The sequence below is a fragment of the Cannabis sativa genome, chromosome 5 (genome assembly GCF_029168945.1).
Source record: "Cannabis sativa cultivar Pink pepper isolate KNU-18-1 chromosome 5, ASM2916894v1, whole genome shotgun sequence".
NCBI classification, from domain to species: Eukaryota; Viridiplantae; Streptophyta; class Magnoliopsida; order Rosales; family Cannabaceae; genus Cannabis; species Cannabis sativa.
The window spans coordinates 341,041-366,624 of record NC_083605.1 but is presented as its reverse complement, the minus strand read 5'-3'; the positions used below and the strand labels follow the sequence as shown (position 1 = coordinate 366,624).

Here is a 25,584-nt window from a genome sequence, read left to right as displayed (position 1 = left end):
CAGGTTTAACCACCCCAAGCCTCGATTCAGAAATAGCTTCAAGAAGGAGACCATTTGTGTCACGGGCCACACACCCAAAGCCAAATTTGTTTTGATTCTGAAAAATAGCCCCATCAACATTTATCTTGACCATATGAGCTATTGGTTTCCTCCACTGCTCATCGACACTATTATTTCCTAATTTTAATTTTAATGAATAAGTTTTTGATAAAAAAAATGTATAAATAAATGTGCGATAATCATTTCCTTTAAATTCTTATTAAATTTAAAATATATTAATAAAATTTAAATTAAAAAAATGATAAAAAAAAAATCTCACCTGCATGGGATTATTTATCCCACCCTGCTGGATGAGATAAATAATCCCAGACAGATGAGGTTAACTGGATTAGTTATCCAGACTTCTAACATGCCCAAACACTGGATTGGACAAATTAACCTGTCTAATCCAATCCAGTCCTGCGTACCAAACGGGCCCTTAGTGATTATTAACTATTCTACATCTTATTATGGTTATTGATAAATTTTAAGCACATAATTAATAATTGTAATTATAAAATTATTTCTATGATTATATTAATCAACAATAATAATTCTATCAGTACTACCACCAAACAATTAGATTCGACGATACTCATGTCTGGGAACTCACTCTTTAACTAAGAGAGCACTTCTTTAAGAGCTACCACCTTTACTATTTTTGGCAGAACTCGGTCATGCTGCAACCCAAAAATTTTGGCCACAACCCGCCCTCAATGATCGCGACAGCATAAATATTTCGAAAAATATCAAGTATCACAAGAAGAAAACAAACTTGTTTCTTAAGCTTATAATTATTACACACTTTAGGTTTCTATGTTTTACAAAATTATCTTGTTTGCATTATTCTTAATCTAATGACCTAATTTACCAAAAAAAAAAAGTGATTTCTTTTCACATTGCACGACGTCGTTTTGCCTTTCACTTTGGTAATATCAATACAAAAAGCCTAAATTCCCTGTCTTCCGGCCATTGCCGGCGGCCGGACCACTGCTCCTTCTTCCATTATTTTCCGATCTCTCTCTCTCTCTGGTAAATTTTCAAAGCTTAAACTCTCTATGTATGTGTATTTTATTTGTACTTAAGCTAAAATTGCTCATCATTTTGACTTTATTTTTGGGTGTTTTATTTCTCTTACTGTTTGTTTCTTAGTTTTTTGTGATTTTCACACAATTTCCTTAATTTTTGCAAAAATGACATAATAATGTTTGTATTGTTTTCTTCTTGACCCCACCATCCACCAAATTCCAGTACCAGAGCCCACTTCTAACTACAAATCCTTAAAAACCCAAACTTTACTCCTCTAATGGCAGCATCTTCTTCTTCAATCTCCCTCTTATTCTCCAACACTCCCAGAATCTCATTCCCAACCCAGGATTCCCCTTTTCTTCCTCTCCACAACGCCACCTTTTTAAAATCTTCTCCAAAAACTGGTTCTCTTTCTCTCAGATTAGAAGGGGTCTCCTCCATCAACAAGAAGAAGCTTAGTTGTAAAGCGGTTTCATCGACTGAAATGGCTGCTGCTGAGGGGAAGAAGAAGAAGGTGGATGTTTTCGATTCTAAGGATGAGTTGGCTGTGAATTTGGCTAAGTACACTGCTGATCTCTCTGATAAGTTTACCAAAGAAAGAGGTGCTTTTACTGTTGTTTTGTCTGGTGGATCTCTCATCGATTATCTAAGGTCAGCTGAAATAAAAAATAAAATAAAAAAAACCAATACTTTCTTTTGATTTTGATTTCAAGTTTTCATTTTGGTTTCGAATTAAGGGTAATTGAATGTGGTTAGCATATGGGGTTTTTGAGTTTGACTTTCTTATGGTCTTTCTAGTAGTGAAGAAGAAGAATACATATTAGGGCTTTTGACATGTATCAAACTATTGAAATTGTTTGATTGAATTCCACTCAATTTTATTAACAAACGCCTACCATGGGATTGTCCATTTACCAAATTATTCTCTTCAAACTTTGACATGTATTAAATCGTGTTTGAGCTTTGACATTTGACATGTACCAAACTCAGAACTTCTGTTCACTTCAAACACCTATTAGTAAAATTAAACAAAAGTTCTTAAATATAATAATTTCAATAATTCGGAGAAATATTTTAATGATATGAAGAAAAGTTCAGAAGAAATGATTTAGTGTAGTCAAAGTTTGGAAGACAAATCTCAGTCAACCTTTTTGATTTGATCAGTATGTGAAATCATTTAGTTTAATGTCTTGGTGGTTTTATGACTAAGTAATAATTTTTTAGTGACTGAATTGTGGACAAGAGTTTTGGGAAACAATGTTATTCTGCTTGGTGAAGCTTGAATTTGGAACTACGGGAGACAATTGTGATTGTAAGTATTAAGAAAATGTTATCATTTTTCTCAGGAAATTGCTGGAACCACCGTATCTTGATTCAGTGGATTGGTCAAAGTGGCGTGTCTTTTGGGTGGATGAGAGAGTTGTGCCTAAGGATCATGAAGATAGTAACTATAAACTTGCTTATGATGGTTTCCTTTCTAAGGTACTTGTTGAAATCTTTGGTTTCAAATGGCTGATGATGATTATGCAATTCTTCAAGATTGCTGCTTTTTGTTCTTGAATTATGTTGCTTGTGAAGGGTAGACTATAAGTATGTATGTATAAATCTACTTATATTTGAAATATACTTGAAGTTAAAAAATGATTACTTCGGGCATAGTTACTTTCCTCAGGTCCATTTTGAGTTTTATTCAACTGGGGATATTAGATTTACTTATTCATATCATTTTGGATTGCTCTATTTGGATATGTGGTTTATGTGATTCATTTTCTGTACTTGTTCGTGTGTGGCCATTAAATATAATTACTAAGTAAATAGCTATTGAGAACAATCAGTTCAGGCTATTAATGCTTTGATAGCTATGTACCTCAAGTCAAATAACAGATCCATGGTGGAACCACTAAATGTATTTGGATCCATGAAGTTGAAAGATCGTGTTCACGGAACTCAATTCTGACCGGATTATCACAAATTGGGTTAAGTGAAGATGCCTTGAAACTGTTTTCGCATATGAGAAATTTAGCTATAGAATTAGAAATCGGTCACTACACGTTCCCAGCTGTCCTCGGGTCTTGCTCAGATTTAGCAACCCTCCATTTACGCCAACAGGTTCGTGTATTGTCACTTTAATCAGGCCTCGATTCAAACGAATTCGACACCAACTCTCTGATTCATGTATGCCAAGTGTGGAATTATTGAAGATTCAAGGAAATTGTCACACGGAATTCGATCATTAACTATTATTTGACTTGAAATACATGGCTATCTTGATCTATACTTGTTCGTGTGTCGTCCTCCAAAGACATACTCAAAACCAGTTGTTTGGTATTTACATCAAAAGGGTAGCCATTGTTTATCTTACTTAGTTGAACCAGCTAAATGTTTATTTTTAAATCTTTTGCTTAGATATAAGGTTTACATGGCATGTCTTCTTTGGTAGTTGTAAAATTTAAAACACCATTTAATCCAACTAGGCAATTATGAGAGTCTCATATATTGTTTCCTATCCTATACCGAAAAATTAGTTGTTTGTTTTGCATTAAAAGTGTGGCCACCTATCTTATTCAAACCAGCTAATCTCCTGAGATTTCTATTTCTCAGGTACCAATTCCTCCTGGTAATGTTTACGCCATCAACGATGCATTGTCAGCTGAGGGCGCAGCTGATGACTACGAAACCTGTTTGAGGCAATTGGTTAAGAGCGGTGTGATAGACTTCTCCGAAGCCAGTGGATTCCCGAAGTTTGATCTCATGTTACTTGGCATGGGCCCAGATGGACATGTAGCTTCCCTTTTCCCGGGACACCCTCTTGTCAACGAGAAAGAAAAGTGGGTTACTTTCATAAAGAACTCACCGAAACCTCCCCCAGAGAGAATCACTTTCACATTTCCAGTGATAAATTCTTCTGCTTATATCGCCCTTGTTGTGACTGGTGCTGGTAAAGCTGATGCTGTGCATAAAGCACTTGGAACACCTAGTGATGATTCTAACACACTGCCTGTTGAACTAGTTTCGCCTGCTGGAGAGCTGACTTGGTTTCTAGACAAGAACGCAGCTTCGAAGTTGTAGAAGGTAGAGGGAGAGCATATCTATCTATCTGAATAAATTATCTCCCATGCTCATCTTCTGTTTTGTTGTTTGATCAGAGAGCTTCTATGTGGGGATGATTGAGTACTGTAATCTTGACAGTACCAGTTTAGCATCATGACAAACTGGTAATTTTCAAGGTCTTGAATAAACTATAGTTTGATAATAACAGTAACACCCTTCAGTTTTATTTGGATATCTAATCTTATCTCTCTCTCTCTCTCTCTCCCATTGTTTATCTCCTTTCACTTTTGCTTGATCACTCCTATGTTGAATAATGCTAAGGGACACTTTAAATTTGAGAACTGCTAATCAATTATAGGGTGACACGTCGATAAAATGAAGTACAAGCCTGATTTTGAGAGTGGGCTATGGAACAGGGAATGATGTCATTGAGATAAGATAACTTCATGGTTTGCTTGATTCATAGCTTGATATGATTTGGTCTCTTTATTGCTACTTAATAATTGCTATGTCTGAACAGTCGTCTCTAGACCTCTTTAGATAACACATTAGAATTCATAAGCATAGTCCAATTATAAGCACTTGGCCATCTTTTATTTTGGGGTCAAAAATGAAGTTGGGAAAAATAGTACCCCCACTTAAGCACATGACATAGAAGATTGTTCTTTCTTTCTTTCTTTCTTTCTGGCCATTCATCCACTTGTGCTGTTGGTTTTTGATTAATTTTAGTTAATTGGGATTCTAAATAAATGCATTTTGGACATCTTTTAAGCAAGGAACACTTGGCCCAAGAATATGATGTCTTTTTGGAACATTATTAATTTCATTTCTTGTGGACCTCTTCTCCATCTTCAAGAATGGTTGAGAACAAGAAAATAGTTTCTGAAATTAGTAAAAGGTACCCCTTTAAGACATAGGGATCCAAAACCATTGAAAACTTCATTGATTTTCTTAAATAAACATTATTAGAAAGAAAAACAACACAAAACAAGTAATGGGTACTTAACCAAATGGATCAACTACCATGGAACCATACCCAATTACAATATTATTATTATTATTATTATATATTTGTTGATTACATCACAAGAAAAGAAAAAAAAAGGGCATGTAAATTGCTTTTGACAAAATGCCAAAATGAGTATTTTGTAAAAGAGAAATTTTAGGAAGATGATTATACTTGATTGCATGCTTGTGAACATTATTAAGGATGATGATGATGTTTAAATAGATCATTTTAGAACAAGAAGTGTAGTGATACATGGTATAATATGGAAATATTGTATGCTATGTTAAGGTGATATTTAGTATGAAGAAGCATGAAAAATGAGGCATGAGAGAGAGAGAGAGGTAGCTTTGGGGTCACATTTATGCCTTAGGAATCTCTTTCATGATTGTGCTGGTTGATGAAAAATAGTTTGGAGATGTAGGCCATATAGAACACATATTGGCCCTACAACTATATCATCATCATCATCATCATTTAAAAAAGTGTACAAAGAAATAAAACACAAATAGGGAGATATTGCCATGAGACTGATCTTTATGCTTTTCTTTTTTTTCTTTTTCTTTTTCCATGATTAAATGTAGTGTAAAAATTCACTCTTTTAAAGGGGTTTTTTTTTTTTTCTTTTTTAATTATTTTTTTGGTATTTTCCTTAAAACTCTCATTTCTTCTCCTTCTTCTTCTTTGTATATTTTATGTTTCTTTTTAATTGGATAATGAAGCCATTTTGTTTGTTGATAAAGACAATTGCCTCTTTTAATTAATTTATTTTTTTTTTCAATTCTCTTTCTCTTTTAACAAACTTTTTTTTGTTTACTAGCTAGTGTCTCCTTTTCCTTTTGTTTTTTTATGAGTAATTTGCGTCATAAATATTTAAGGTTAATTTCAGTATGTAGATATATACTTAAATTTAATTTTTGACGGTTAAGTTATATTTTTGTAACTTCTCTAGGTACTCGACCGTTGCGTTAAATGTCAAATCAACGAATACATAGTAATCTTTTATTAGTCCATGTTATCAAATTTTTATTTTTTATTTAAAAATTAATTTAAATATAGTAATAAGAAAATAAAACGTGAATAATAACTTGACATCTAAGAGTCAGGTACTTATTTATCTGCAATTGAAAAATTGAACTTAATTATTTATTTGCAACTAAAAATTAAACTTAAATATTCATACCACAAATTATTTTTTTTTCTTCATTTTTTGCAGCAAACTATAGTTTAATCAAACTAAACAAAGAAAATTAAAAAGTGAAAGCAAACCACATACAGCAAAAACAATCCTCAAATACAGGAGAAACACACTAAAAGGAAATAAATAAGCAAAGAGGATAATCATATTACTAGCTAGGCATTTGTATTTTGTCATCTTTAGATATAAAAATCCATTGTTTTTGTAGTTCAATTTGTATGTATTATTAAGTTTCAAATTTGATGTATTGTTTTAATTAATTAAATATCCTTCAAATTCAATCAATCCAATCCTAACAAAATTCATTCTAGAATAAAATCTGAACCCCAATCACCTAAATATATTATTATTATTACAACAATTTTTTGAAGGGTAGCTAGTGTTACCCTAAACTCAATGCCATGTTCCTTTTTTTTTTGATAAATAATGGCATGTTACCCTTTGACTTACTTTAACGTTTTTTAATGAAAAAGAAAAGGGAAAGAATAAAAATTCAATGAATTAACCAATGTATTTGTACTTTAAATAAAAAAACCAATGTAATTGTAAAGAAGAGCCTTTCTTTTTTACTACTTAAAAAATTATAACAAGAAGAATAACAAGCTTTTAACACTACTTAAATAATATTAGTGTAATTTAATATCAAATTTTATATATGTTTTAATATAATAATTATAATAAAAAAAATATATTAATCAATATAAGGTGTGACTCAAGCTGCACTAAAATAGATGAGACCTAATATAAATATATTATTTTTCTAATTTTTGTACATAAAATAATAGTTTTTTTTTAAAAAAAATATGATTCTTTTTTAATGTAAAAAATAAATTAACATTTGTGGAAATTTAAATATTATTAAGTAAGAATTCTAAATACAAGCTTGATTCATTTGTGCTGGAATCGGATTTGATATCACTTCATGATAGTATTGGACTCTGCATCTCATGTGTTTAATAAAAAAATGGGTAAATACCATTTTAGACTCTGTGTTTTACAAAAGTTACAGATTGGACCTTGTGTTTTGTTAAATGACAAAATGGACCCTGTATTTTCTAAAATAGTAAAAATAGGACCCTGAGCTTAATTTTTGATAACTTTTTTTAATACAACCAATTTGAAGACAATGCTTAATACGAACAGATACAAAAAATGTAAACAGTTTTGTCATATAGCACTTTTAAATCGGATTATAATTGAACTTTATTTTGACAAAAAATCAATTCAGGGTCCTATTTGTACTATTTTAGAAAATACAGGGTCCATTTTGTCATTTAATAAAACACAGGGTCCAATTGGTAATTTTTGTAAAACAGAGGGTCCAAAATAGTATTTACCCTAAAAAAATCTAATAATAATAATAATAATTCTTAATTATATATACATATTATTATTATCTAAGGCATGCAATGAAAAAAGGAGTGCTATTCTTCTCACTTTGAAATATTCTTTTACTCACTTTTTCTTTCTTTTTTACCATGTCCAAAAACTATGAGCCTCACTTTGTTGACCTTAATTCACTTGTGGTGCATGTCCTTTTCTCCTCTTTCTTTTTCTCTCATCTCATAACCAAAGTTTAGTTGTTAGTTAACAAATTAAATTAATAAGTAATATAATATATAATATTTATTTAAACAAAGAAGAAAAGCACCAATATAATTTGTCCAAATGTTAACAATATTCTAATTAGTATAGGCAAACGAAATTTTGTTGGAGTGTCACACCAACTATAGATTTTTTCTTTATTCAAGTTTTTTTTAATATTATTAATTAATCATATTAATAACTTGTCTAAATCAATTCATTTTGACTATGTTTGACCCTCCTTTCATATCCCAAGATTAGATGAAAGAAATGTCCTATAATATTTTTTTTCTTATATAAAAAATAAAAATAAAAATTAGTGTACCATTACTAATTTTATAGAGTTTGTATTATAGTGATAATGTTATTTGTTTCCTCTTATATTATATAATATTTATTGATTTTTTTTTGGGTATGGAAATTAATATTATTATATTATAAAAAATGTATGAACATTAATTAAGCAAAGATAAGCTTTTCTTATAATATAAGTTGGTGCACTTACCAACTCTAATTCATTACCCCTAAGATTTTCTTCAATCCATATAATGAACTTATTATTGTAATTATCCTCAAATGAATTGAGAAATCCCCAAAACGATGTCGTTTTAAAGTAAATGAAATAATTGATTATATATATATATTAAATAATTAAAAAACAATAAAATGAGACTCCCCAAATTGGTGGAGGGACTAGGGGGGTTACCCTAGATTCTTCCACATGGAATAAAACCGAACAAAGGATCTTTTGTTGAATAAACTCTCTCAAATGAAAATCTATTCTTCTCCAATACTTTTCACTTTTATGTGAAAAGACTATTATGTCCTCATTCAACAACCCTCGAGAAAAGGAATGAATCAAAATCTCCAAAGAAGGATAAAATTTAGATAAGATGATACAAAATCAATTAAACATTAAAAACTCAATTGATATTTAATTAAGCTAAATTTCAACATTTGTTAATTTTTTTTTATGGAATTTTCCTTTTTTTTATATGGGTAGTAATACCCACCCATGGATAATGTAATTGTTTTTGAAGGAGAAGAAAGTGTCATTTGAGAAAGTCATTATGCTAGTCAAATTTAAATTGGTATACTTATTTTATTAAATAAAAAAACAAAATAATATATTTAGAAATTAGAACCTTATTTTAAAAAGGAAATGAATCCACATATTCCGCACCTTATATATATAATAATAATAATAAAAAAAAGAAATACAATACTTATCCCCTAAATTCAAAAAATACAATTCTGCCCTTATATTCTTTCTGAATTAAAAATTCTGTTTCATGTGCGAAATAAACAAATGAGGGTATTTTTGTCCAATAAAAGTGAGAAGGATTTTTTTGAAAGAGGGAGTTCTATTTTTACCCCATAAAATATTAATTAAAAAATAAATAAATTTAAATAATTTTTAAAAATTACTCTTAATATATTTTTAAAATTTTTTTCTCGTTAATTTTAATAATTATTTTGATTTTATTTTTATATTTTTTTTCTTAATCATGTATATACATTTTTTATATTTTTTTAAGAAAATTTTATATAACTTTTTATTTTAATTTTTTTTATTATAATATTTAAAATATAATTAATTTTTATTTAAATTATTTTTATATTTTTATTATAGTAGTTATATTTTTTAAGAATATGAATTGAAAGAAAAAAGTTTAAAAAATTTAGTTTAATTAAAAATATAAATTTTACATAAAATAAAAATTATTAAAATTAGGTATTTTTAGAAATTTTTAGGGTTCGAATAAAATTTTTCTTTTGCAAAATATTTAGGCTAATTTAGATTTTTATCCCATAAATTTTGACATGTGCAAAATCATATCCTTAAACTTTTCAAGTCGTTAAAAATTTTCCCTGAACTATTAAGATTGTTAGATTTAAGAACTTTTGTTTAATTTATTTAATTTTACTACTATGTCGATTGTCCATATACTAAATTGTTCTCCCAAACTTTGATATTTACGAAATCATACTCATTGAACTTTAACATGTACCAAATTATGCGACCTAAATTTTCATTCATGTCAAATTTTCTTTAGTAAAATTGGACAAAAGTCCTTTAATCTAACAATCTTAATAGTTTGAGGAAAAATTTTAATGACCTGAAAAATTCAAAGGGTATTATTTGGTATATATCAAAGTTCAAGTGACAAAAATCCACATTAACCAAATATTTAATAAAACTGGGGCCAAATATTGAATTTGAGAATAACTTAGGGGCATTTAATCAAATACAAAAAACATTATATGAAGTGAAGCAAATATAGAGATATATATATAGACTAGTCTCTCTCTCTCCCTCTTTCTCTTTCTCTCTCTAAAAAGAAAAAAAAAAGTCTCTAAAGCAAAGCAGTTGAGTTTGGGTTTCATTGGAGAAGAAGAAGAAGACCTTAGGTTTTGGGGATAAAGACTATAGAGAGTGAAGGGAAAACCCAGGGGTATAAAGGTAATTTAGTAGGAAGTTCCATGTTCCCCTCCGGCACCGACGATATCCAAATCTCCGGCGGCCGTGGCGGGGGAGGAATTTGGTTCAGGGCGGCGTCGCCTTCGAACGTCGCCGTCGCCGTCACGGCCTTGGCGGGCTTCGCTGTGGTTGTGGCTATGTTCTACACCGCCAGTAGGTAATTACTAATTCGTAATTAATTCAACACAAAAAAAAAAGATAAAAAGGAAAGGAAGCCATATCCAAAAATCTTTGAAGCTTTGTCTGAACAAAACCCTAGACCAGTAGAACCAAAAAAGAAAGAGGCTTTCGACTGCCATTTTCGATTTTTTCTTTTGGGGTTTCTTTGATTTTTCCCCATTTTATTTTTTTTTACACTAGAGAGTATTTAAGGATATAGATGAAAGCTCTTCGACGAAGCCACACTTCGTCTTCAAATTCTTCTCCTTCTTCATCATCGTCGTCGTCATCATCGTCGTCGTGGATTCATTTGCGTTCGGTTCTATTTGTTGTTACTTCTTCTTCCCCAGCTTATTGTTCCCACTCCGATCGGTGAGTCTCTCTATCCATCAAATCAAATTTTAGCTCTTTTGTTAGTTGTAATTATCAATATATATATGTATATTTTTTTTTTTCGTGTATTTCAGTAGTTTTCATTTGATTTCATCTCAGATCTCGATCTCGGAGTGATACTTAGTCATGCCTCCACTACAAATTGTAACTCAATCCACTTTCTTTTAGTGGGTTTCCCTCCGATTTTTCATTCCCCTTTTTCTTTTGGGATCATTCCACTTCTTTCAAATCAGTCGATCCTGCTTTTGATTCTGCCATAGATAGATATACTTTTTTTTTCCTTAAAGAAAATAAATTGTTGCTTTTTTTGGATTTGGATTGGAGGAATCTTGGTAGTTGTTCTGTCTAGTTTAGACCATATTTCTCACTGTTGGTTTGTGAGTAGTTAATCACTGTAACTGTTAGTTGGATTTTTTTCTTTTTTCTTCTTCACATGGGATCTTGTTGGTTCATGGGAATGACTTGATCTACTAACTTCAATGTACTGTATTCTTTTTTTTCTAAACATGTGCTAGAATTATAATACTAACTGAAATTGGGCTAGATTTGGAGTGTGATAAGAAATACATGGACCCAGCAGTTCATTAAGCCATCTTTAGCTTTTTCCTTGAGTTACAACCTTAAATTGGAATGTACTGGGTTGTAGTAACTAACTTTAATTGGTGATCATTGGGCGTATTTGTGTTACATCAAAGCAGCAATGGGTTTGCTCCAAATTGTTTAGGTCAAGAATAGTGTGAACACATTGATATGGTGATAGTATTTTTGGCTGTGGTATCGTTGCTGTTAACCCAGTTCTCCACCCTATTGTACCCTCAATGATTCATTATCCTTCCCAATATGAGCTAGTCAAGGAAAAGAAACATCCCAATTTTTCGTGACCATTGTTTCCACATTCTTAATTGTTATGTGCTCAATTGTTGAAACTATCAATATCTTAGTATATTGATCTTGTTTATGTACGTTATTAACTTGTTGGCGATAGTCTGTTACTTATTTACTCATATGTTCTACATTAATGTTCTCTTCTGTCTTTACTATAGTTAACTGTGGTACTCTTTTGCTTTCAGGGGACGTCTTAAATCATCTTGGTCCCGCAGGAAAAGAAAACACGCCCTTTCAACTCGGCAGTGGAGGACTTTGTTTACACCAGATGGGAAACTGCGGGATGGTGGAGTAAAGTTCTTGAAAAAAGTTCGAAGCGGAGTGAGTTACTGTTACAAAGCATATATATCTGCTTCTCTAAAATAATTATTCTTTTGACCATGTTCAGTGTGGCCTCAAACTAGATTTATTTATCTTTTACCTTTTTAATTGTAGGGTGTTGATCCAAGTATCAGGGCTGAGGTTTGGCCTTTCCTTCTTGGAGTGTAAGCAAGCTTCACCTATTTCTTTAAATAATTTAGTAATGCACTTTTTTTTCCTATATGGTTTGATATTTATTTTAATCTATTTTGGTAGTCACTAGTACTTGTTAATCAATCAAAACCATAAGACGGGAAGGTTTGGGATGTGTTTATCCTCACTATTGTTGAATGCATGTTGGAACTTGTAGTCCAGTGTTTGTTATGATATTTTTATGCTCTGTGATTTACATTTGGTGGATGCACTTAAACATAGGATAGGTGCATCTGTGTTTATGTTGTATATTGAGAATGGTGAAGTCCTGCTTCTATAATTTGACTTTTTGATGGTGGTTATTTGAACAGATATGAATTAAACAGCTCAAAGGAAGAAAGGGATGCGATAAGAACTGAGAAAAGGTACTTATACCTGTTTATTTAGGCATTTTGTTTTATTTATTCTACCTGTGTTATGCTTTGTTTAATTTTGTTTTCGTGTGATGCTGTCATTCTTTCATGACATTCTTTTACCAATACGTGTAGGAAGGAATATGATAAACTCCGCAGACAATGCCGTCGGCTTATAAAACGCAGCAATGAGAACTTTAAATTAAATGAGAATGGAGAAATCAGCTATGATGGTGATACTGGGGGTTTTATTCATGAAATGGGGTCTCCCAGCTCGGAGGATGCTGTAAGTGCCAGGGAATCCCTCTCTAGTGAGGGAAGGAGCCCAGATATGGAATATTCAGGGGAAGCTTCCAGCACCTTGCTGGATGGAGATGAAGGTTCTAGGCGGATCACAAATGCTGATTCCTCTGCACTAAACACTGACTCATCTGACTCAGACTCTTCTGAAGACACTGAAGTAACTCAGACTTTCACGGCATCGGAAAGTAGAGAGGAGGAGATTGATCCTGAAGTCACTTCCAAGGATGATTCTCCTTCTACAGAAAGCAAACCAAAACTCCCCACAATGGAAGATTTTTCCTCTTGGCAACGGATCATTCGTCTTGATGCAGTTCGTGCTAATTCGGAGTGGATTCCTTATTCCACGACTCAAGCTGCTGTATCTGAAGCAAGTGCACGACGTTCTGCTGAAGCTGTTGGTTTGAAGGATTATGATCACCTGGAGCCGTGCAGGATTTTTCATGCTGCCCGGTTGGTTGCAATTCTTGAAGCTTATGCACTCTATGACCCAGAGATTGGTTACTGCCAGGGTATGAGTGATCTACTTTCTCCCATAATTACTGTGATGACCGAGGATCACGAGGCTTTCTGGTGTTTCGTGGGTTTCATGAAGAAGGCTCGGCATAACTTCAGACTTGACGAGGTTGGAATTCGAAGGCAGCTCAATACAGTTTCTAAAATTATCAAAAGCAAAGACTCCCACCTGTACCGGCACTTGGAGAAACTTCAGGCCGAGGATTGCTTTTTTGTTTATAGGATGGTGGTGGTGCTGTTTAGGAGAGAATTGACATTCGAGCAGACTTTATGCCTATGGGAGGTAATGTGGGCCGATCAGGCAGCCATAAGAGCAGGAATAGGAAAATCAGCATGGAGCAGGATAAGGCAACGAGCCCCGCCAACAGAAGACCTGCTACTCTTTGCAATTGCAGCATCAGTGTTGCAGAAGAGGAAATTGATAATAGAGAAGTACAGCAGCATGGATGAAATCTTAAGGGAGTGTAATAGCATGTCTGGACAACTTGATGTGTGGAAGCTCCTAGATGATGCTCATGACTTGGTGGTGACCCTCCATGACAAGATAGAGTCATCTCTCTCATTATAACTGCTTATCTTTTTTTGTTGGCTAATTTCTATGCTTTATTCTATCTTATGTTCTGCTCTGCTTTTGCTTCATTCTTCTATGTGGGGCAATTCAGATTGGGTCATAAGATAAGCAAAAAAACAAAACCAAACAAAAATCCTAATGCCTTAGCTTAGCAGCTGGGACTGTCACAGATTTTTTTGCCATGAAAACTTAAAGAGTTATCAAACAAGGGCTCTGTTGAGGCAAAAATTTGATGCAACAAAATCCCATCTGTTTGGATGTCTTGTTATTCCACTGCTTTCTCTTGTATACAACGATCTTTTTTGGGACATTAAAAATTTGCCTTTGGGCATGTAGAGGCTGCTGTTATGGGGATGAAAGAAAATCCATTAATTACTTGGTCTTATTTATCCCAAAATTCTTGTTTTTTTTCCCTTTCTTTTAGGTATGTAGGTAAAGAAATGAATGCATAACAAGTTCTAGTTCTTCCTATCTTTTTTTTTTTTTCTTTTCTTCTTTTTCAAGTCATGAATCTTGCCATCCAATAATTTAGTTGAAATAGTAATAATAATAACAATAAGAAGAATAGAGATGATTTTAATGATTTAGACTTGTGTAGATAAAGCCTGCTTAATATCTCATATCTTACAACAATAATGATCAAATCACTCCAAAAGGGCATTGACATAAGTCTTGCCGTCCAATAATTTAGTTGATAAAGATGGCATCTTATTCTTTATTTATTTTTCTGGCTCCTATTGAAAATGACTAGTGAAATAGTTCATCTACCATTCTACATATTAACACATTTATATCATTACTATTTCTTTCTGAATCTTCTAAGAATAACCATATATCATGTGTTTTCAAACACCACACACACACACACACATATATATATATTGATAATAAAGAAGAAAAATAAACAATGAAACTGAGCACACAGTTGTGATTATAAGTTATGAGTTAACACAGAAACTAATCAACTCATACAAACTCTCAATTTGATTAGAAGAGCACATAATTAAACAATGGCTGCAAAAAATAAGTGTACTTCCAAATGCATAGTAACCACTCTGCCCTTCTCTATAGTTTTGATCTGAACCTATTCTTGGTTGGTGAAGTGTGGGACAGCGAATGCTAAAATTGCAAAATTTTGATGGCAAAGTGAAGCGTTTTATTGGGATTGTGTGGAGTTTGCTGCTGTGGAATGTAGGTCGGTTTTAGTTAGTGGAATAGTTGTTGCATCAATCTCCCTTATGTAGTACTTCTCCATCATTTCTCTTGCTGAATCACTGTGGCCTACATCTTCGAAATCATTCGTTGAATCTTTCCCTGCAAAGGTTTTTCGAACAAAATTAATCTAAAATAGAGTCATAGTTGAAAGGGGAACAAGTAAAGTGAAGAATGCATTACCAGTAGCTGATGATAGCAGTATTTCATCACTTCCGGGATGATAGCAGTATTACACCTGAATCCAAAAACTAACTACATGAGTACAAATTAAACTCCATTCCAAAGAAAATTCGATAATTTGAGTTTGGATCCATCCATTCCTAGTGCTTGAAAATGAGGTTTTTGATTGTCATAACTTTTTTATTGTATACAAATAACCAAAACTCAAGTTGAGTTGAGTGTACTCAATTTCGGGTTAGGAGAGATTTCACACTATTTTCTACTTCAAGTACAGTAAGTTTATAATAATCAAAGCTGTAACTTAATGTCTTTTAGTGGAGAAAAAAACAATACGACTTCATTTAGTATACATTTTCAAGCATTTAAGTCCTTTATAATATACACTACTTCCACCTCTTACAAACACGCAAATTTAATTGTTATTGTATGGGGTGGGTAACAATCAAAACTGCTTGTTAAGAGTGTGAAGAAACTGTTCCCCAAGAGAAATATCTTTATTTTGGGTGTTTACGGGACTACATCTAATATTTTTAGATATATTCAGATTCAATCTAATTATATATTGAATGATATATTTATATCACCTGATTCGATCTAATTATATATTGAATGATATATTTTATCACCCGAATCGATCTAACTAATTTCAGTTATCCAATCGATTCAACATCCATTGAATGTTAGATTGAATCAATTCTATCCATTGAATGTATTTTACATATTACATTTATTGGTTTAATTTGAGTTTATCAAATATTTTAGACTTAGTATTTTTGGAACGGATCGGATTCATCTAATACTTTAGATCCAATATGTATTGGATTAAATTGGATCCACCCAATCCAAGAAAAAAAAAGTAAAATTCTAATGTTAACTTTTATATATACATATATATTTTACGTATAATAATATAAAATCTAATTACTCATCCAAACTACATAAAAAATACTAATTAGTTCGCTTGGATGTTGGATGTATTAGATTTTTGGACACCCATCCAACATCAGATCCGATCTAATTAGATATAAAAATTACATCTGATCCGATCTCGATTGGATATCCAATATTTAGCAATCGGTTATAATTAGATCACTTGATTGTCATTAGATTAAATCGATCTATGCACACCCCTAATATCTACACATATACACATACACAATATTTTCCCAATATTAATTATAATTATCCAAATTGAATCAAGATCCCAGCAAATCAAACAGCTAGGTTACAAGTTTAGTAAAATTAGTTTATACAAGTTTCCCAAACCTAACCCAAATTAAAACCAAACAGACACTTAACTTAATAATGAGCCAACAATCCTTGAATCCCTCTCACCAACATAAGCCAAAATTCATGAGAGACACAAGATAATGTGATGGTGTGTCTTTACTAATGGCCTCCCTTTTCGGGCTTCCTGAACAGACTCTTCCAATATTGACACATTGTTAATATGTAGGAAGATAATAGAATATATAACATAAATGAGTTACTCCTCTCATTATCAAATGATTTTGGGATGAAATCTCGTGCATCTTATCAAATTCTAACATAGCAACGACCATCCAAACTGTTTTGCTTGGTTCATGTTTATCCTATCTATCTGGTGGTGCAGAGCAGGAACAAGTTAACCACCATGCACCATCAGTTCATTATGCTCAATCTCAGCAAAAACAGACTTTGGGTTGTAATTTTAAGTTTGTAATAACCATTCGTGGTCATTTCTATTTTCTAATTTAATCCTAACGTTTCTATCAAACCAACAAACAAACAAAAACAATCCTTTGCTCTTGTTATGTTTGAAGTTATTATTCTTAACTCAAAACCCACAAAACCTTGAGTTATATAAACAGAATAAAATAATCCATCAAAGTCGACAAACGAATCAAATATAAAAAGCCCCCATAAAAAAGATTGAGAATTAAGATCACAGTCAGTATCTAATGTTTTTCTTTTTTTTTTTATTGGTTTTAGAAAAAAAAAATCTAACCTAAATAAAAATTTAAAAAAATATAATTTAACATATTTCAAAATTATCATGATTTATTAGATATCAAAATTATCAATCACTAAATTAATAAAATTAGACATAAGTCTGACAAAAATCTAATTAGCCATTCATTTATAAAGAATATACTCATTTTAGTAGCTTGTGTTTTGATAAAAAAAAACATATTTGGTGTCTTGTATTTTCAATAATACTTAATTGGTATTTTATATTTTTAAATTGTATATATTTGGTACCCTAAAATAAAATTTAATAAATATAATTTTATTAATTTAACCAAACAGTTATCAATTATATGTAATCATATAATTAAATTTGACTTCAGAATTCACAAAATTTTAGACAACTTAATTGATAAAATTTTATCAAAAATTTTAAATTTAGGATACTAAGGTGACGTTTAATTGGGATGAATAAAAATATAAGAATAAGAATGAGAATCAGAATAGGAATGAAATAAAATTTAAAATGCATAAAAAAATTGATAAAAAATCATTAATTTTTTTCTTTTGTTAATGATCTTTTTTTTTAATAGAATAGTCATTCCATCAAATAGTGAAAAAAGTATTCCATTAAAATGTCATTCCAATACTTAAAATACAACCAAACAAAAAATTTTAATGAAAATTATTTTCTTTCCATTCCATTCTATTCTATTACTTCCAACCAAATGTTACATAAATATATACAATTTTAAAATACAAAGTAGGGATATGATTTTGTCTCGTAATGTACTTTTACATGTATTTTGTAGTATATTAAATGGGTCTCAGAGTACATCAAATGAGTGTTAGGGTACGTTTCTACTTTTTAACCCTAATTAGTAATTACTCTTAGAGCAATCTCAGCCGTCAAATCAAATAATTCCCTCATCTAACGGCTGCCGTGCATCACGAATTACAATCCGTGAAAGTACGAGTTAAAATCATATCCCATACAAAATATTAAATAAACATTATTTAAAATACAAACTTATATTTAAATAAAATACAAAATATGAAATGAGTAGACACTCTCATTTATATTTATTATTTGTGGACATTATTATTATACATTCGAACATCTTCAATTATTCCCAAACTACCCTTTGTCTTAATCTTCGTTTTTATACAACTCACTCTCTCACTCACTAACAGAAGAGAGAGAAAGAGAGTGTTTGAGAGAGAAACAACAATGGCGATGGAAGCAGACTTACCCATTTCCCATTTTACCCCTACACCATCCATACTCTTCCTCCTCTTTCTCCTCTCTTCCGCCATAGCCACCACTCCCACCGCCGCTCTCAACATCACCAACCTCCTCTCCTCCTTCCCAGACTTCTCCGACTTCGCTTCACTCCTCTCCTCCTCATCATCTTCCCTTGCCGCCGATCTCTCCCGCCGATCCTCCATAACTCTCCTCGCCGTCCCAAACACATACCTCTCCGCTTCATCAGATCTCACGCGCCGCTTATCTTCATCCTCACGCGCTGATGTCGTCCGATACCACATACTCCTTGAATACCTCTCCCCTTCCGATCTCCGCCGGATCTCTTCCTCAGGTAAGCTTGTCACCACGCTCCTTCAAACCACCGGACGCGCCACCAACAACTTCGGTTCCGTCAACATCACTCGCGATCCAATCACCGGAATTGTTTCAGTCCGATCTCCGGCACCTTATTCACCCTCGAATGCTACCATTCTTAACCCTATCAAAACCCTACCGTACAATGTGAGTGTCTTCGCTGTTAATTCTCTTCTCGTTCCGTACGGATTCGATCTAATGGCTTCCGAGACTCGACCGCCATTAGGTTTGAATATCACTAAGGCTTTAATCGACGGTCATAACTTCAACGTTGCGGCTTCGATGTTAGCAGCTTCCGGCGTAGTAGAGGAATTTGAAGCCGACGAAGGTGGTGCCGGAATAACCCTATTTGTACCAGTGGATACTGCTTTCGCTCAACTTCCGTCAAATGTTGAGCTTCAATCATTACCGGCCGATAAGAAAGCAGTGGTGTTGAAATTCCATGTTCTTCATTCTTATTATCCTTTGGGTTCGCTTGAATCAATTGTGAACCCTGTTCAACCCACATTAGCTACGGAAGACATGGGCGCAGGAAGCTTCACTCTCAACATTTCTAGGGTTAATGGATCGGTAGCAATCAATACAGGTATCGTTCAAGTGTCGGTGACCCAAACAGTTTTTGATCAAAACCCAGTCGCCATTTTTGGGGTTTCTGGGGTTTTATTACCCAAAGAGATTTTTGGGAAGAATCCAATAACGACGACGACTCCCAAACCAGGAACACCCTTTGCTGCGGGTACGGCTCAGCCACCTGATATTGCTTTCTCGCCGGAGTTTACGCCTGGATTAGATGGCCCTCCTTCACACCTCTCATCTCCGCCGGGTTTAGGTCAAGATATAAGATCGAAAGCAGAAGCAGCAGCCGCCATTAATGGGTTCCATTTCTATACCTTGATCCTTGCTCTGTTGTGTATAGCCTTATCTCTTTAAATGGTAAATGGTATGAGATATAATTTATTATTTTGGTTGGTAATTAGATTTTATTTTTTTTAATTTATTTATTTTTGTGTTTTTTATTTTTTTTACACGGGTAATTGAATTTATAAATGTTAATTGTGTTAATGTTTTTTTTTAATAATTATGTGTTTAGAGAGATTGATTCATTTTTGTTGTCCTTGTTATGTATAGCAATGTTAGAAATTTTTTTTGTACCTAAGTGATGAAGGAAAAATAAAACACATAAATATGGTGAAAAAAATGTTCTATTTATTGGATTGTGTAGCATTATATAAATTATGTTGTACATTATATTTTTTTGTTATAATATTATATTTGGTATTGATTTTGATGTTCGTATAAATATATAATAGTTTGATATCAATAAAAATTTAACTTCATATTATATAAAAATATAATATAAACACAATTTAATATAATAATTGTTAAGCTGTAAATAATGAGTTTGGTTACATGACAAGGAATAAATTAGGTGGATTAATTAAAGAGTTAAACTCGTAAAGGCATTTAGAAATATTTCTAGTGTCGATAATGTTAATGTTGAGACTTAACCTATTTAAACTTGCTCTTGTTTATAACCTCAGAAATATTATTGGTATTTTTTCAGAAGAATATGTTACCCAAAGTGCATCTAAGGGCTGGTGAACCCCGAAAATCATACATTAAACAATGAAACATCTTGACAATCGTATGTTATAGAAGATAAAGACCAAGTCAAATAGAACAATTATCTTATTTAAAATGAAAGTGGTTGCATATGAAACACAAGGAATGTTCACGGTTTATAACTATTGTTCAGATTAGATAAAAAATAATTGTTATTCAATCCCTATAAATATCAGAGCAAACAAAGAGAGATCAATTTTTTAAATTTGAGAAAATTTTGCCAAATTATATCTGTAACCTAAGAATACTAGAAATAGAAAAAAACTCGTGGAATATATAAATTTTAATTACAAAATCAAGTAAAAATCCATCTCTTTTATTAAATATATATATTTATATAGCATATAATATTTACTGAGCATTAATTATCGACTCTAATTTATGTTAACGAAATTTCGAGTTAACAGTTTCGTACTTTCATTAATATAAAAATTAAACTCTAAAAACACATCTTCCTACCCAAAAATAAAAGTTTGCATTATGGACAATACTTCTCAAGACATTCCCGCCGAACAAGAAGAAACGGTTCATCACCTTAGAAAAGAGCCCCAGGGGACTCAACTTGCCAATGATCTAAATACAGGAAAAAGTCCTCCTAAATGGGACTTTGAAAGAACTGACAACGAGGAAACCATTCTAGAAAGAAAGAATGAGGGGCATAAGACCCCACTAGATATGTTCCTTGAGGGAATTAAAAAATCGCCAACTTCGACAAAGGTTAGGCAAGCCTAACCAAAGAAATGCTGGATTAAAGCGTGAAGCCGCTATAGCGCGTGCGAATGCTAATAACACACATGCAAAACTATTTGAACCCCCAGCAAGACAAACACGAGGAAGGCCTCGTGGTGGGTCAAAGACCAAAAGGGCGTCGAATGTTCTTGTCAAGGAGAACAATACAAACAACCCTACATATTCTAGTAGCAACAACCTGTGAATACAAGAGAGATTACTGTTGACATAGAAATTCCACATAATCTAAATGGTCCAAATCTAAGGCAAACACGACTCGATGTTCTAGAACCATCTCATATGAATATGAGACCTTCGCCAGAACAACCAAAAACTCGACCCACAAGTCATCGTCGACCACATGAATCATTTTAAATAGAAAAACTTGTCACGCCCATATTTCGAGCATTAATATGACGATGATATGTGGATATAAGTCTTAAAAATTAAGGAATAATATAAACATGAGGAATGGGATAGGTTTCTCACCTCGAGACATGCTACAATTAAATGATACGTTTGTCTCGCATTGTATTATAATATGACTGTCAAATAAAAGCGATAAAATTATAAATACAATTATTAGCGAGATAACAACATCATAGGCCTATCTCAAACATGACCCAGATAAATAAGACATGTATAGAATATGAAGGGATGAGTCGCTGGAAAAGGTAGATAATAAGTTCTTTAAGAGTTTGTAGCTCATTGACCCACATACTCATGAGTATGTTAAAAGACTAAGAGATATGAGCAAAAAAAATGATCCATCTCGGAAGGCTCATAAACGACGTAAGAAGATTTACCCTAAGGACCACAAAAGATTCAATTCTAAGTGTTATCTTAAGACCTATCTTAGACAGCAAAAGCGAAGAAGATACCTCAATTAACGTCTCGCAACATACGCCTAGTCATTCCCAATATTACTGAAGAAGGCAAGGCATATTTTAGGTATGTTATCTCAGCAAAGAAGATAATTTCAAGATAAGTACAAAAGTACTTACTAACAGTTAATTTATTTATCTCACATGTTGTAAAATAAAATGTGGAGATTGTTTATGTTTCATAAACGGTTATCTAGATAAGAACAAAAAGGAATAACGGTCATTTCTAAAAATCCTATAAATAGGGACAGAACCTATGATGTAAGGGACAAATAATTTTTGGGAGGAAATACCTTGAGAAATTAAGTGCAGAAAAACCTAGAGATTACTACTTTGTATAAGATATCTTGTTATCTTAAACAAATCAAGAACTCATAAATAATATGGACTCATGGACTATGTAGATTTAAATATAAAACCACGTAAAAATTCATGTGTCTTATTTATCTCTATTATTAATATTTACTTTTAGTTTTATTCACATGATAATCTAGAAGAATAGATGCTCCAAAATGAGAAGGACAAGAACGATTTAAAGGTCAAGGTCGAAACTTTGAAGAAATCCTTATTTGACATTGCCAAGAAGGCCAAAAAAGACATTGAGGAGACGAAAGAGGCCCTCGAAGAATCAATATAGTGGTCCAACGCTCCATTTACAAGGTTTGAGTGAGCAATAATAAGAGCATGAACCTTAGCTTCTTGGGTGATCGTGCCGAGAAACCTAGCTTTACACGTTATACCAAACCTAGAGGAAGAGGTTTGTTTTATGATTCAAGCAAACCCTTATTTCATTCCACTTTTACGAACACCTAAATGTATAATATTTTAGTATAAATTAAAATTTAACATAGTAATATATAAAAATATGACACATAACACAATACAATACGACTTAATACAATATACTAACCGAGCCTATTAATTTTAACTACCGATTCAAGCAATCCCACGATTCCATTACTTCGTGGTTCTACTTGACTTCTAATCCACTTTCGTGTTCTAATTATCAAACAAGGACTCTGTTTAGATAACTGAATGTGTTCAGTGAAAGAAAGGAATGCGTAACAAGTTGTAGTTCTTTCTCTACATTTATATCATTACTAATTCCTTTCTGAAACTTCTAAGAATAATCATATATCATGTGTTTTCAAACACCACAAATAGAATATGCATATGTAATTTAAGTTCCATATTAATAATAAAGAAGAAAAATAAACAATGAAACTGAGCACACTGTTGTTATTATAACTTAGAAGTTGAGTTCCAACTAAAATGAACTGAAGAACAAAGAAAACAGAGAACAACACAGAAACTAATCAACTCAAACAGACTCTCAATTTGATTAGAAGAGCACATAATTAAACAATGGCTGCAAAAAATAACTGTTCTTCCAAATGCATAGTAACCACTCTGCCCTTCTCTACAGTTCTGATCTGAACCTATTCCTGCTTGGTGAAGTGTCGGACAGCGAATGCTAAACCCAAGATTAAAAGGGGAACTAAGAACTGCAAAATTTTGATGACAAACTCAGGTGTCTTATCGGGATTGTGTGGAGTTTGCTGCGGTGGAATGTAGGTCCGTTTTAGCGGAACAGTTGCAGCATCAATCTCTCCTATGTAGTACTGCTCCATCATTTCTCTAGCTGAATCACTGTGGCCTACATCTTCAAAATCATTGGTTGCATCTTTCCCTGCAAAGGTTTTTGAATAAAATTAATCTCAAAAAGAGTCTTCATTTGGGGTTTTAGATCAATGTTGCCTCCCCACAAAAAATATACATAGTTTCAATTGGAACAGTTAATATGATGAAGAATGCATTACCAGTAGCTGATAGCAGCACTTCATCTCCTCCGGGATGATCATCCATAAATGGCGTAACATCATACACCTGAATCCAGATACTAACTACATGAGTTCAAAATAAACTCCATGCCAATGAAAGATCAATAGAACGAAAAACAAAAAGCAGAAAACAATTAATAATAAAAGAGAAGGCTGTGACAAAATTCTTGAGTTTGGATCATAATTGAACTTTTCTTTTTCTCCTTACCTAGTTCCTGAAAATGGGGTTTTTGGTTGGTCATAACATTTTTATTGTATGCAAACTACCAAAACTCAAGTTGAAGAGATTTCACTTATTTCTACTTCAACATAATAAAAGTTGTAACTTTTTGTCTTTTAGAGGAGAAAAGAAGAAGAAGACTTCATTTATTATACATATTCAAGCATTTAGGCCCTTTATAATAAACACTACATTAAATCACATATACAAATATATATGTAATATGGGGATAGTAATTGCTTCTACTTCCTTTCATAATTGAGTTAATTTTGTTACTAAGAGTGTAAAGGGACTGGTACCCAAGAGGAATAAGTTCCCTATATGTTATATATGAATATACACACAAATATATTTTATCAATATTGGTAGCAATTAAAATTAGGCTAAAGTGACAATTATCCGAATTGGATTAAGATCCCAGCAAATCAAACACCTAGGTTAACAGGTTGATAAAATTAGTTTATACAAGTTTCCCAAACCAAATTTCTCAGCAAAAAAACAGAGGCTTAAGTTGACCAATCAATCCAAAAACTAAATCCTCAATCCAAAACCAATCAAAAGAGAAAAAAGATCTGACCTTTCCCGAAACAATGAGCCAACAATCCTTGGTCTTGTTATGTTGAGCCACTTCTTCGAATTTGTGCACCTTTGGATCTGAAGCCATTATTCTTAACTGAAAACCCACAAAACCTCATAATTATTATGTAAACAAATTTGAAAAATATAAAGAATAAAAAAAATCCATGAAAGTCGACACAGAAATCGTTAGAAGAATCAAATAGAAAGAACCCAGAAAAAAAGATTGAAAATTGATTGAGAATTGAGATCATACTGGGCGTTACAAACGAGGGAGAAAAGCTTTTACGAAGGAAGAGAATTCTTCTTCTTCTTCTTCGTTCTCTCTCACTCGTCAAACCTTGTCAGAGTCACTAAGTAAATGTAATGCTTTTCTTTTCTTTATTATTATTATTAATTATTTGTGGAGATTATATATATATTTGAAGATTTTCATTTATTCTTAAAATGCCCTTCGTTTTATGTTAAATTTACGGTCTTAATATTTGTTTTTGAGAGGAAATTATACATTATTCAAGGGTATTTTCGTCTCAAAATTTATCAATTCAAGTTGTATACGTTTCATTAGTAAAAACAACAACAACAACAACAAATTCCATAAAAGGTTAATAGAAAAATGATGAAGCTTTCTTTCTTTATTTTTCTTTTTTCCATAAAATGTAATTATTT

The 25,584-nt window shown here is 32.3% G+C and overlaps 4 protein-coding genes across 7 annotated transcripts; 3 read left to right on the top strand and 1 right to left on the bottom strand.

Annotated features, from left to right (window-relative positions):
* The first annotated feature begins 924 nt into the window (after positions 1–924).
* On the top strand, positions 925–4,351 carry LOC115716318 (probable 6-phosphogluconolactonase 4, chloroplastic). Of its 2 annotated transcripts, XM_030645082.2 has the most exons (5): positions 925–1,071; positions 1,291–1,719; positions 2,415–2,550; positions 3,670–4,140; positions 4,215–4,351. In XM_030645082.2, the coding sequence occupies exons 2-4, from the start codon at positions 1,346–1,348 to the stop codon at positions 4,135–4,137; spliced, it is 978 nt and encodes a 325-aa protein (XP_030500942.1). In that variant the 5' UTR covers positions 925–1,071; positions 1,291–1,345; the 3' UTR covers positions 4,138–4,140; positions 4,215–4,351. The 2 variants fall into 2 exon arrangements, with proteins under 2 accessions (XP_030500942.1, XP_030500940.1); XM_030645080.2 differs by having other exon boundaries at positions 3,670–4,351.
* Positions 4,352–10,158: 5,807 nt separating this feature from the next.
* On the top strand, positions 10,159–14,543 carry LOC115717428 (rab GTPase-activating protein 22). Of its 3 annotated transcripts, XM_030646416.2 has the most exons (6): positions 10,406–10,546; positions 10,750–10,920; positions 12,012–12,147; positions 12,262–12,311; positions 12,651–12,704; positions 12,828–14,543. In XM_030646416.2, the coding sequence occupies exons 2-6, from the start codon at positions 10,769–10,771 to the stop codon at positions 14,074–14,076; spliced, it is 1,641 nt and encodes a 546-aa protein (XP_030502276.1). In that variant the 5' UTR covers positions 10,406–10,546; positions 10,750–10,768; the 3' UTR covers positions 14,077–14,543. The 3 variants fall into 3 exon arrangements, with proteins under 3 accessions (XP_030502274.1, XP_030502275.1, XP_030502276.1); XM_030646414.2 differs by lacking the exon at positions 10,750–10,920 and having other exon boundaries at positions 10,159–10,546; XM_030646415.2 differs by having other exon boundaries at positions 10,220–10,920.
* A 3,875-nt stretch (positions 14,544–18,418) lies between these two features.
* Positions 18,419–20,251, top strand: LOC115716630 (fasciclin-like arabinogalactan protein 4). The gene has a single exon (XM_030645472.2). It carries the CDS (start codon positions 18,653–18,655, stop codon positions 19,970–19,972), a length of 1,320 nt encoding a protein of 439 aa, XP_030501332.2. The 5' UTR covers positions 18,419–18,652; the 3' UTR covers positions 19,973–20,251.
* Positions 20,252–23,490: 3,239 nt separating this feature from the next.
* LOC115716192 (cytochrome b5) lies at positions 23,491–25,317 on the bottom strand. Its single transcript, XM_030644933.2, has 4 exons — positions 25,172–25,317; positions 24,917–25,012; positions 24,099–24,165; positions 23,491–23,968 (listed from the first exon to the last, which is right to left on the bottom strand). Exons 2-4 carry the CDS (start codon positions 25,001–25,003, stop codon positions 23,718–23,720), a joined length of 405 nt encoding a protein of 134 aa, XP_030500793.1. The 5' UTR covers positions 25,004–25,012; positions 25,172–25,317; the 3' UTR covers positions 23,491–23,717.
* Positions 25,318–25,584: the final 267 nt, after the last annotated feature.